The sequence below is a fragment of the Ursus americanus genome, chromosome 34 (genome assembly GCF_024610735.1).
Source record: "Ursus americanus isolate L20-20 chromosome 34, mUrsAme1.1.p, whole genome shotgun sequence".
NCBI lineage: Eukaryota > Metazoa > Chordata > Mammalia > Carnivora > Ursidae > Ursus > Ursus americanus.
The window spans coordinates 4,053,649-4,067,318 of NC_142160.1; the positions used below are offsets into that span (position 1 = coordinate 4,053,649).

At 53.2% G+C, this 13,670-nt stretch overlaps 1 protein-coding gene across 1 annotated transcript in view; it reads right to left on the reverse strand.

Annotated features, from left to right (window-relative positions):
• The window catches only part of ROR2 (ROR family WNT receptor 2), a 190,520-nt gene that overhangs the window by 33,225 nt on the left and 143,625 nt on the right, over window positions 1–13,670 (reverse strand). The window contains exon 2 of the mRNA XM_045772352.2: window positions 13,043–13,120. Within this exon, the coding sequence (XP_045628308.2) occupies window positions 13,043–13,120 (78 nt within the window). The remainder of the gene's footprint in view (window positions 1–13,042; window positions 13,121–13,670) is intronic.

Consider the following 13,670-nt stretch of genomic DNA (forward strand, 5'->3'; position numbering starts at 1 on the left):
TTTAAAAAAATGAGTTAGAAAGATGGCACATACTTGTTACTATTGCCTTCACTGTATGGAAATCTACGGGGTTCTAGTGGACTGTTGAGGGACATTTCAAACACAGGCTGGGTGATGGCCTGTAGATGTTGGGTGACAGGAAGCAGCAGAGGGGATGGGAGGCTGTGGATTTTAAGAGCGAGGGAAGGTTTTTCTTGACAAGGGAGAGTGGATAGACGGCTGTCTCAGAGGTGTCACTAATTAGCACTAACCGTTATTAGCCACATCTTTGGAATCTACCTTGATTCTCTGCCAGCCAACCCTTTTCTCAGTGCACTGAGTTAACTTGCGGAAGAGAGTTCTCGTGGATGGCCCATGCTGTAATGTAAGACATGTCAATGACATCCCCTGGAACCAAGCAGGGTGACATTCTGGATGTACACCCTTCAAGAACTCAATTGCACAAGCTCGGCCTGGGGAGACGTGGTTCCTGCAGCTCCCACCCTAGACCCTGAGACTTTGAACACAAGATCCAATCTGACTAAACAGTTTGAAGTGGTTACGTTGACATAATCTCAGTCACAGATGACAGTACACTCACCATTTCACTGTGAACGTCCTTGGGAGGCCAATATTCTGTCCACCGTGTACATTTTTCTTTTATCTTGCAACTTTACTGAATTATCTTATTAGTTATACTAGTTTCTCAGTTGATTGTCTTGGATTTTCTATGCAGATATCTTCTTCAAATAGCAACAGTGTGGCCTTTTTGTTTTTAACATTCATACTGCTCGCATATCTTTATACCTGATTGTTTTGCTCAATATCAGTTCTTCCTAATTTAACAATTTTAAATACTGAAATAGTACAAACATACAAAGAAATACAAATAGTAATATAATAGATACCAGTGTACACATCAACATTTTATGCTAACATTTTACTATATTTGACTTAGAACACTTTTTAAAAAATTAAACATTCTAGGATGCCACTAAAATCCACACGTCCCTATTTCTCCCTCCCTCTCCTGAGGACCGGTATGCACCATTTCAATGCACATTTCTATTGTTTTATATTTTTAGAAACTTTCCCTGAAAGATCATCTTTGCTAGTTTTTTTTCCCCCAGCTTGGGATTTATCTTTGTCGATGTTCATTTATTTTAATGACTGCATAATATTCCACTCTATAAACAAACCATGATTTCTTTATTCTTTTCCCAATTGAGGGGCAGTAAGCTGGTCCCACATATTTGCTAGTGTTTAATGGCCACCTGTATACATGTCTCATCCTGCACACATACAAAAATATCTTGAGAGCATCCATCTGGGTACAGAAGTGATGTCACAGGGCCTTGAAATCTCTCATTTCTCTAAGTCTCAAGAGTGCTTGAAACCATGCGTGCTCACTATCGACGTCAGTGGAATTGTTTCCCCCATAACTGCGTCAGCATTTAGTGTCTGGGGGCTTAAAAATGTTCGCCAATCTAATGGACCTGAAATAATGCTGTTTCCCTTTGCATCTTACGAATGTCACGAGCTTGAGTTTCTTGAAGGTTTATTAACCACTGGGCTCTCCTTCCACATCTGTCTGTTCAAATCTTTACACTATGGCTCTTTTTCTAACTTCTGCAGTTAATGAATTTTCTATTACATGCATTCAGCATGCAAATTCCCTTCATTGTTTTCTTTAGCCAACTAACAAATTATTTAATCTCCGTAAGGTTGGCCAGACCCAAATATCTTATAACTTACATTATAATTTTTCCCTTTTAGGTACAAGTTATTGAAGGTGTTCTTATCTGCAAGGTTGTCACAGAACGTGGTCTAGGCGATGACGATTCTTTGATACCACAAAGATTTGCTTTATAGTCTAGCCCAGAGTTAATACTTATAATAATGTTGCATATTTTATTGGTAAGAATGTGTTTTCTCAGGGAACCTGGGTGGCTCAGTCTGTTAAGTGTCTGCCTTCGGCTCAGGTCATGAACTCTGGGTCCCAGGATCGAGTCCCACATCGGGCTCCCTGCTCAGCAGGGAGTCTGCTTCTCCCCTCTCCCTCTGCCCTCAGAGCTCATGCTCTCTCACTCTCTCAAATGAATAAATGAAAAAATCTTAAAAAAAAAAAAAAAAAGGAATGTGTTTCCCTACCTGCTTGGTGCAGGGGTTTATGTCCAGTAGATTAAGCTTGTCAAATTTTTCGAATTTTTAATGTTTATCTATTACTTTCAATGGCCTGTGTTCGCTGATTGGGTATTTGTCAGAGGACCATTAGTAATTTTGTCAAGTTGTGTTTATATATTGGAAACTATGTTGCAGGGTCCCTAAACTTCAGTCTTTAGATCACTGTGTAAGGCTTTTGCCTAATTTGTCTGACCTTAAGGTTGCTATCTCAGGGTACCTTGGTTTTACACTGTATTTTTAATTTTTAAAATCATTTTTATGATTATATTGCAGAGATGAATCTTGTAAACAACATATAATAATGTAACATGTTAATTGATGTGTCTGTATGTGTGAACTCTGAGTTTTTTAACTGGCAAGTTTTATTCTTAATGTGTTCATTTTGCATTTTATTCTTCATTTCATTTTAACCCTCCTTTCCTGTTTCCTACTGGATTTCTTTCTTTATTCTCCATTTGTCCCTTCCTGATTTCTTGGCCTGTAAATGCTTCCCTTAGAGAAGCACAGGTTACTCAGGTGTTTTCTCATCCTGAATTGTATTTGCTCATTGGGCAAAGGACTGAGGTTGTAAACACCTCAGTCTTGGTCTAAGAGTAACCTGTGACTTTTACACTTGAGTAACAGTTTAGCTGGGTATGGAATTCTCGGCTGGTGATTACACTGCCATCTTGTGGCTTCTGTGTTTACTGCCGCAAGTAGGCTAGTTCTTAGTCCTTTGCAGGTAGTCTGACCTTTCCCCTCGTAGGCGACCTTTCATATTTCCCGTGTCTTTGTCATTCCCATGTATCTCTAGCTGTGAATTTATATGTATGTAGCCTTAATGGACCTCAGTACCATTCCCAATTCCATCAATTGTGTAAAATTCTCCACCAATACCTCATTGTTTCTCCATTCGCCTTTATCTCTCCTCTGAAATCTCCTTCCAGATAGATGCTGAACTCCCTCCTGTATGTGGTTCCTCAGTGAGCTTCGCTGCTTTTATATTCCCGATAATCTCCCTTTTTAATCTCCAGCTGTGCGCCATCTGCTCCTTGACCTGCCCATCAAAGTTTTCATTTCTCTGACTATAATTCTTTTATTTCTAGAAGGTCTGTTTGGTTTTCAAACCCACCCCTGCCTTTTCTTCCTTCATCTTTAATCCTTCTGGCTTCCTTGTTTACTAGCTCACCACTCACCCCAAGCCTCTCCGAGTGTGCTTTGTAATTTTCCACTGCAGGGCTGGTTTTTCTGTCGGAACCCCTTGAGGACTGGGTTCCTGCAACAGACAGTGCCAAATTTTCATGTTAACTCTCGGGCCTGGGATTCCCCCACAACATTCTCGTCATGGAAAGGGGGTTTCCTGAGGTGTGGGTCCAAATCTGATTTCTCATGGGAGCACCTTCAGTGCTTGCCCTCTCGAGCCAAGGTTCAGGCAAGGACTGTAGTCCGTAGGTCTCCTAGCTTGCTGCCAAAGGCTTACCCGCCACACTCAGCTCTCTGGACCCCACGGATTCCCTCCAGTTTGATGCTGAAGCCTATGGCTCCTCCTACAGCTGAGCCTTGCAGAACAGTTTCTGTAGCAGGATGATTGTTCAGAGGCCTTATTTAGGGTACAAGAAATGTCAATTCCTTCATTTTCCTAAAGGCAAACTGGATTTTTGTTGCAACTCTTATTTCTCCCGATTGAAGCAAATGTAATACCCCCAAGTCCAAGTGAAATCAGTAACACTAAGGCGTTTATGTATCCGTGTAATTTCAATCAGCATCTTCCCACCCCTGCATATTCTCTCTAGTGTAGCACTGATGTTCGGGGTGACTTACTGGTGTTCCTTCTACTCTGGCGCCCACGGATGCACCCAAAGCCCCATGGGGAACACCATCTTTTGTTGCTGGGGAGTCCATGTCATAAGCCCATGACACCTGCAGAACACAACTCTGTCTCAAATAAGCTAAACCATGGGGATGTTCTCCAAGGCTGCAAACAGAGTGGGACCACCTCAAGTGGATCCTGCCTGGCAGCCCAAGGCTGTCACAGTTCTGCTTCCTCCTATTCCTGGCTCCTGGGCATTTCTCCATCTCTCTCTCTGCAAGTTCATCTAAGCACTGACATCTCGTACGAATTTTTATGGAGCACTTGTATGTAACTGAAGTGGGAGGGTGGCCAAGCTAGTTTGGTCCACCTCTGTAGCCACCGCTAATTCTCTGGAGGCCAAAATGAAAGCCAGAAAGAAAGTTCTCTCAGGATGAAGCGCAGTGTTGCTTTGGCCTTTGGCTTTATTCACAGGAACCCCTTTCAACTCCCGGCTTCATTTCCCTTTTGTGCAAAATATGGGGTTTGTACTAAGTTTTGCTAAGGTCTCTTCTAGCTCGCAAGGCTCCCTTTGGAGCCACCCCAAACTTCTCCAGACACGACTGAACGGCCCACGTGGGGCAGGACCCAGAGGACTGAGAATCAGGTTAACTTGGGTCAGTCGGCACCCCACAGTGTTAGGGGCAGAACAGAAGTCTTCCCTTTTAATAAGCCAAGAGGGTTTCTTCTCCTGCACAGCAGGGTGACTTTTAACAATGATGCGAATGGACTCAATGGCCCTGCTGCCCCGGCCCGTTCTCTGCTCACCCCTAACTCTGGAAAGCGGAGCTGAGTCCGAGCATGAAAACACACCGAAGGCAGAGGTAACAGGAGAACCCATCGCCATGGGATGCCACTGCCGCCTCACGGTTAGATCAGTGATTAATGATTTTTTTTTTAAACCCCAACTGACCGTCCACATGTTCGCCAACTTGGTCAAATTACTTCGGTGTTTGAAGAGCTGCTTGTTTACCAGGCCACGCTGACTGGTCTGGGAAGGAGATAAGGAAGGCCGTATGCGCTAGGGGTCACAAGGTCACAGGGCTTTGACTGGTGGGAAATAAAACAGACAACCTGCCTGGCCGGGCAGGTGGGGAAGAGACCCAGAGAGCCGCACAGAGGACATAAAGCTGCTCTTCTCTGGGGCAAGCATTTACAGGCCAATAAATCAGCCGGGGGCAGGGGCAGTGGGTCACCCCCGCTCAGACGCTCCCGCTGAGCTGTCGAGCTGCACAGAGCCGGCTGCAGATGGCGGGTGGGGTGGGTGAGCAGAGGAGCAATGGGGACAGGAGAGAGCGAGATTAGCAACGATGGGCATCAGAGAACATGCGAAAATAGGAGCAAAGGAAATTTGAGGCCCTGAGGAATGCAGAGAAGTACATACAAGTGTTTGCACGTTCGGAGGAGGGTACCTGTCCTGTCGTGCAACGAACGGTGGCCCCCATGACATGGGTTGGAACCTAATCCCTGGAACCTGGGAATGTGCCCTTATTTGGAAATAGGGTCATGGCAGATGTCATCATGTTAAGATGAGGTCATGTGGGTGGGCCCTTGTCCAATGGCTTGTGTCCCTTCAGAAGAGGGACATCTGGATACAGACGCACAGAGAAGACCATGCGACAACAGGGGCAGAGATGGGAGAGATGCGGCCACGGGCCCAGAAGTCCACACACGGTGGGCACTGCCAGCAGCTGGGAGGGAAGCATGAGACCCTTTCGCCCTCAGAGATTCCAAAGGAGCTAAGCCCACCGCTGACACTCTGATGTTGGCCATCTGGCCTCCAGACCTGGGACACAGATTTCTGTGGTTTGAGACACCTTGTCTGTGGTCCTTGGTATGACAGCCCTCGGAAGCTACTGCAGACGGGCAGGGGGGCGGGGGAAGGAAGGAGCCGGTGACAAGCCAACCGGTCCACGCAGGGCAACACCAGCAGCCTCACAACAGGGCAGGGGCACAAACACACACACACACCGCAAGCAGACCCAGACCCAGGAAAGCAGATGCAGACACGGACTAACTCAGAGAGAAATAACCCAAGAGCAGGTGGAGGGAAGTACGCCCGAGCCGGCGCACGCAGACGTCACGAGGAGAGAAACAGACACAGATCCTGAGAGTAGAGGCGCACACGCGAGCACGAGCGTGCACGGACAGATGTGCACACCCGAACAAGCCCAGTGCAGCGTGGTGGCCACACCCCATGAGCTAAGGAAGGTCGGCCTTCCTCGTCTCCTTCAGCGGGAACAGTGGCCGCCGGCTGCAGGGGCTCCTTCCCCGCCAAAGGGCAGGCGGCCAGAGGTGACCCCTGCGAACACAGGGGGCCGGGGTGGGGGGGCCTCTGGGAAGAAGGGGAGATGAAGAGGGAGGTGTGGGGGCAGAAACCAGCCTCGCTGCTCCGGGAGCTGGGGTGCATCCTCGTCCTCCCCAGGGAGGGTTCCCGTGTGCGTGCACGATGCCTCTCCCCCACTCTCAGCCCAGACAACACGGCTGTGCGGGCTCTGAAACCTCTTCTCCGCGGGTGACCGTTTCCTCCCAGCCCCGTTCAGTCTGGCCACATCCTGGACAGTCCAACGGGTGCTGCAAACTCGCAGCGGCGGGAAGGAGCGAGGGTGTTCCATAAATGGCCTTCCCCGGGGAGCGGCCCAGACTCAGAGCCCTTCACCCCGTGTCTGCAACGGCGGCGGGGGGGGAGGGTGTGTGAGGTTTTCAACTTTACCGTCAGCCTTGGAGCCCTCACACCTGCAGCAAACTCCAGGAAACCATCACACACACACACACACACCCCAAAAGTTCCAGAAACGCACCCAACACATAATCAATCCACGTGTCCTACATGAGTGGGGGACCCCAGGCTCAGGAGACAACAGCAGGCCTCATCGCTATGCCAACGCAGTGATCTTCTGCTGATTCTTCTGTTCCCTCGCCCCAAGGAGACCTGAGGTCAGCACCGCAGCGCCCGCGTTGCAAATAGCAGGGGCGGCCTGGTGAGAACGGCAGGGACGTCTGCCCTGTGATTTAGAATGCCTTGAGAACACCTATAATTGCGACGTATCCTCAAGTGGGTAGAGTTCGCAATCCCCCCCTGGTTTCGCCCGGCCGATGAGCAGCCCTTCTGCCCAGACAGGAGACAGGAGCGCACCGGGTCTGTCTGGGGAGGCCGCAGGCCACGCCAGCCCAGCACCACCCTCGGGCTCTCAGAAGTCATCCACTTCCCACAAACATTCCAAAGTACTGATTTTACAAACCCGAGACATGTTACAGATGCACTTGAAATACAGCCTTGGAGCACAAGAGCAAATGGCTTCTAGGCCAAATGTATGCTTTTGTTAAGTGTCATGCCAGTAACAGCGACAGTGACAAAAATACCAATAATCATCTTACTAGTCGTAAGCAGTGTGTCTAACGTAAAGGAATACAGGCTCCTGGCAAACACCCACTCCTGCGTCAACACAGCCCTTTAACTGGAGTCCTCGGACGGGCCGCAGTCCTACGGTGACGGTCCTCGGGCATACAGAAATTTCAGGCAAACTCTTCAGCCATGAATCACAATGTCTGTTGTGTTTATTTTCTCTTCTACGTAGGCTTTTTGCTCGGGGATCCTTTCCTCTCAGGACCAGCCACCAGCCCCATATATGTCCAGTGCTCACTGCTGGCACGGTGTATCCGAACACAAATGCCGTCTAGCCTTGCACCCAATTCCCGGATCCGAGTCTGCTCAGAAGACATAAAGCTGTTCTCTCACCGAGGGGCTGGCCTACTGGCCATTTTCACCTGCCTGTGGTTTTACAGAGGCAGGGGTGCATAAATGCTAACTGGATTGAAGAAGGAGCTCCTACAGTCCATCCGGCTATTGTTACTTTTTTGTAAGATTTAAGCCAAATGGGGCCAAGCAGTGACACTCCCCGAAGTTGCACAAAAAAGCACGTGGACTAATGAGTCTGTCGAGGCCAGGCGGATTCCTTCTGTCACTGAGCATATGAGGAGGAGGCCGGGGGAGCAGAAAGGAAGGGCAGAGTGAGTCTCCTTTTGTGCAAAAGCCATAATCCAAAAAGAATAACATCGCAGTATAGAACCAGAGAACAGGCCTGCAAGGGAATGGCTGGGACCCCAGATGTCCTTGAGACTCCGTGGGGCCATTCACTAGAAGCCTGTCCACAAAGGGGCTGCTGAGTTCCAGATGCCTGGAACGGAGGCACATCCTGACGGTCACACTTGTCACACAGTACATGCCTCCTGCCACTGCTTCCTGGGTGAGCGCTGCACACTCCTATCCCCCCGACGGCTGGGGGCGCTTGGGCCGCAGCGGATGCTGGAGCCACCTCCCATCCAGGTGTGAGCTCTGGCTGAGCCAAGCTCAGACGGCTGCACCCAGCAAGCCGCACCACCGTGCTGTGGCCCTCCACTTCCTCTTGCACTGTCCTTTCACAGCGCGCACGCACGCGCGCACACACGCACACACGCACACAGACACACGCATGCATACACACGGACACATGCATGCACACATGCATGCACACACAGAGACACACGTGCACACGCACCCACAGGCTCACACAAACACACAGGACACTGGCATGCACGCACACACGCATGCATGCACACAGACACACCCACATGTACTTGCACACACGCATGCACACACACGCCCCTGCTTCACCAGGGAACTCCTGCAGATGGTGTTTCTGTGCCCTGGAGAAGGGAAGGCAAGCTTCCAAATGTCTCAGCATTGCAGACACGGAAGCACCCACGGTTTTCACACAATCACATGTGGGTTAATAAAAACAGACCGGAGGCAATCAAATCCCAACCAAGCAGAGGGCATTATAAAGCATGCCCTTGTGGGCTTGAGAAATTGCTCGAATACCAAAAAGGAGGACCAAGAACACCACACAAGGCCCCAAATCTGACTTCTCCATGTTTGGAGCTTGTGGCTGGTGGGGTAAGAATTCCCGTGAACGCTCAGCCCGCAGGCATTTCCGCGCCCAGGTCAGCGAGTGCGTCTTCCCTCAAGTGGACCTGCGGGCCTTCCCCCTGCAGCCCCCTCTGCGCCCCAAATTGCTGGCAGCGCACCTGTGCCCGGGGGAGCTCCCACCCCCCAGCCCCTCTGGCCCCTGCAGACACAGCCCAGGACCCCTGGAGGCCCTGCACCCTGCACCTGCGGGGGGTGGGGAGGGCAGGTCTGCTGTAAACACGGTTCCCTGAGGATACTGGAGTAGACCAGGTGAGTGCAGGTTAGATGAAGACTCCTACCCTGCTTTGTCCGCCTCTCCTCGGCCAGCCCCACCTCCCTCCTACTGCCCCTCACCTCCCTCCAGTGCCCCTCACCTCCCTCCAGTGCCCCTCACCTCCCTCCTACTGCCCCTCACCTCCCTCCTACAGCCCCTCACCTCCCTCCAGTGCCCCTCACCTCCCTCCTACTGCCCCTCACCTCCCTCCTATCTGCCCCTCACCTCCCCCTTTCAGCCCCTCACCTCCCTCCTACTGCCCCCTCACCTCCCTCCTACTGCCCCCTCACCTCCCTCCTACTGCCCCTCACCTCCCTCCTACTGCCCCTCACCTCCCTCCTATCTGCCCCTCACCTCCCCCTTTCAGCCCCTCACCTCCCTCCTACTGCCCCCTCACCTCCCTCCTACTGCCCCCTCACCTCCCTCCTACTGCCCCTCACCTCCCTCCTATCTGCCCCCTCACCTCCCTCCTACTGCCCCTCACCTCCCTCCTATCTGCCCCTCGCCTCTCTCCTACTGCCCCTCGCCTCCCTCCTATCTGCCCCCTCACCTCCCTCCTATCTGCCCCCTCACCTCCCTCCTACCGCCCCTCGCCTCCCTTCTACTGCCCCCTCACCTCCCTCCTACTGCCCCTCACCTCCCTCCTACTGCCCCCTCACCTCCCTCCTACTGCCCCCTCACCTCCCTCCTACTGCCCCTCACCTCCCTCCTATCTGCCCCTCACCTCCCTCCTATCTGCCCCTCACCTCCCTCCTACTACCCCTCACCTCCCTCCAGTGCCCCTCACCTCCCTCCAGTGCCCCTCACCTCCCTCCCACCTGCCCCTCACCTCCCTCCAGTGCCCCTCACCTCCCTCCCACCTGCCCCTCACCTCCCTCCCACCTGCCCCTCACCTCCCTCCTACTGCCCCTCACCTCCCTCCTACTGCCCCTCACCTCCCTCCTACTGCCCCTCACCTCCCTCCCACCTGCCCCTCACCTCCCTCCTACTGCCCCTCACCTCCCTCCTATCTGGCCCTCACCTCCCTCCTACTGCCCCTCACCTCCCCCTTTCAGCCCCTCACCTCCCTCCTACTGCCCCTCACCTCCCTCCTATCTGCCCCTCACCTCCCTCCTACTGCCCCTCACCTCCCCCTTTCAGCCCCTCACCTCCCTCCTACTGCCCCTCACCTCCCTCCTACTGCCCCTCACCTCCCCCTTTCAGCCCCTCACCTCCCTCCTACTGCCCCTCACCTCCCTCCTACTGCCCCTCGCCTCCCTCCTATCTGCCCCCTCGCCTCCCTCCTATTGCCCCTCGCCTCCCTCCTATTGTCCCTCGCCTCCCTCCTACTGCCCCCCTCGCCTCCCTCCTACTGCCCTTTCCACTCCCCTTCCATCACCCTCCAGACCACCTGGATCGCCTCAGAGAGTGGTCAGGCTACACTGTGTCCCAGGCCAGAACCTTGCACAGTGGAGGACAGCACTCCGCAGAATAAAATAGAACATTCTCCTGCCACCTAAAGAGCCGTGTATGTCCCACCTAGGGCTGCCCAACACAACTCTCTGTGGTGACGGAATGTTCTAGATCTGTGCTGTGGTGGCTTTAGCCACATGTGGCCATCGAGCACTTGAAATGTAGCTCAGAGGACTGAGGAACTAGAATCTTAAATTTTATTTCATTTTAATTGATTTAAATTTAAAGACCCACACATGGCTGATGGCCTTGGTATTGAGCCATGTTGGTTTAGCCCCTGCTGATCCTTCTTTTTTTTTTTTTTTTTTTAAAGATTTTTATTTATTTATTCGACAGAGATAGAGACAGCCAGCGAGAGAGGGAACACAAGCAGGGGGAGTGGGAGAGGAAGAAGCAGGCTCATGGCGGAAGAGCCTGATGTGGGGCTCGATCCCACAACGCCGGGATCACGCCCTGAGCCGAAGGCAGACGCTTAACCGCTGTGCCACCCAGGCGCCCCCCTGCTGATCCTTCTGACCTCAGTTACCCCAGCCCTTTCTCTCAGCTGCCCCAAGGCATGGGGTTGTCCTGACCTCAGGGCCTTTGCACAGGCACTGCCATGGCCCAGGGCACCCCTCTCCTTGACTGTCAGCTTTTCAGCTCTCAGAGTAACATCTTGTCCTTTGCCAAGACACCCTTCCCTTCCTTCCAGCTCACCGCATCCCCGTCTCTTCCTCCCAGCTACTCTGTCAAGGATTCAGGATGCTGACTCGACTCCCCGGTATGGGAAACATCATGAGACAGAGACCACACACAATGGTGCTGTGTCGTTCGGTTCACCAGCATGTGCCTGGGCCTCACACAGCAGCTGGTACAAAGGGCCCATCGAGGGCTATGTGTGGGCCATCTGGACTGTGGGCTGTCAGCCTTTTGAGAAATAATGCCAGAATCTAACCATCAGAAACCATCTTCTTTCTGAAGAGGTGTTTCCAGAAGCCCAGCATCCAGAGCACAGGCCTTGTCCCCCCTGGGCACACACACCTGTCCTGATAGAGGCCTGCCCTCTGCAAGAACCCTGGGTCTCCGACAGGCCTCGTCACCACCAACTGAGCAGCCAGAGCTGCCCGTGCCCTTGACTGACACGCCTGACCTCTCAGCATGCGCTGGTGAGCGTTCCGGAACCAGCGGGGAGCTGAGCGCCCATGTGACCCCAGGAAGCCTCTCAGGACCTGCGGGGACACACCAGCCCCTAGACTGAGGCCGGCAGACTTGAGTGCTAGCTGCTCAATGCCCAGAAGGCGCAGCCATGGACACGTGGAGGAAAACTCCTTCCTGAAGGGTCATGGGACCCTCAACGAGCAGGGGGCTAAGGGGGCTAAGAAATTATTACGGCTTTATGGCCTTTGAATAATTAGAAAGAAGTTAAGCAGAAATAAAGTGAATGTTTTAACAGATAATTGTTAGGCATTGAATGGAGTCTCGCCAAAACGCACATTTGAAGGCTTAGCCCCCAGGGGATGGTCTTTGAAGGTGGGCCTTTGGTGGGCAGTAGATTAGCTGAGGTCACAAGGGGCCCCCACAGGGGGATCAGCACCCTAATAGGAGGAGCTGCCACGTGAGGACGGGGGACAGCGCCGTCGCAAGTCGGGCCGAGAGACCTCACCGCAAGTGACCCTGCTGGGCTCTCACCCGAGACTCCCAGCCGCCGGGCTCTGGGGAATCCATTCCCGTTGAGGAGACCACCCACGGGCCGCGTCTGGGCTGAGACGGGACCTAAGATGACACGGTGACAAAGGGTGGAGCAGGAAGGGGGCCAACTCCTCAAGGACCCGGGCCGTATCTGCAGAAATGTGTCCTATCGACTCTGCCAACCTGAGATGCCTACAAAGTGTGCCACCTGCGGGGTGACCCAGACAGTGACCTGCGGGAAAGGCCGAAGCACAAGACAGAGAACCTGCCCCTCGGTGAACCTCCTGCCCACGTGACGCCCACCTGACGCCCACCTGACGCCCACCCACTCCGGATGGCGACATGGACAGAACGACCCCAGAAGACCACCACCTGTTAGCAGGTGACAGTGGCCAAGCCAGGAGTCCAGCTCCTCAGGCTCTGCTCGGGTCCACGGAGCTCCCCACGAGGCCCCCGCCTCCCTCCAGTGGCCATCTGCCCACCCGTGCCCTGTCCCCTGCCACCCATCACCTTCCAACTGGCTCTAACCACAGGTGCAGCGGCAGGCACGCCACCACGCCCACCAACAGGGCAGCGCTGGGCCACAGGCACCCCGCTCCCCGTTCCAGCAGCCACGCCTGGAGCAGACGGCAAGCTGACTGGGTGCCTCCCTACCTCGGACTGCAAGAACACGTTCAAACACCTGCTCCCCAGGGCCCTCGTACTTTACCTTTCAGAGTTGGAAGAGGGCCATCCTGTCCATCCAGTTGTCCCAAAGGGTCGTTCGGGTCACGAGCCTCCACTTCCCCTGGGCAAGAGAGCACAGCACGTCCATTAATGAGAGTCACTGCAAGGCCTTGACTTTACTTCTCGTGCAAAGACAATAGTGTTCCAGCACAACCACCTGCCGTTTGTAGAACAGCTGGAGGGGTGAGGCATTACGGGAAGTTCCAGGGGGCTCTTGTAGCAACAGATCTGGGGTAATAGCAACAGTGATTGTTAACGCTTATCCCAAGTGCGGCAAATGTAGAAGCCCGCGTGTGACTGAAGCCCTGAGTGCCACTGAGGGCGGGAGAGAGACTCAAACACTGGCTGGAGAAACAAAACACCGCTGTAGCCACAGTCTGTAGGCTGCTCTCCAGACAGTGGCCCCTGCTAGTTCTGCACCCACTCAGAACTGGAGAGGGTCACAGGCAGCCTGTTCCCCTCCCGGCTCCTGGCTCCGCGGGCAGCCAGCAGCCAAGGACAGATCAACCCACGGCTGCGAGGACAGAAGGGTCTCATCCTACTGCACTAGCAACCCACTCCTTCGAGACGGTGTCAGCAGGAGCAGCCACCCCCAAACTCACCCTCACCCC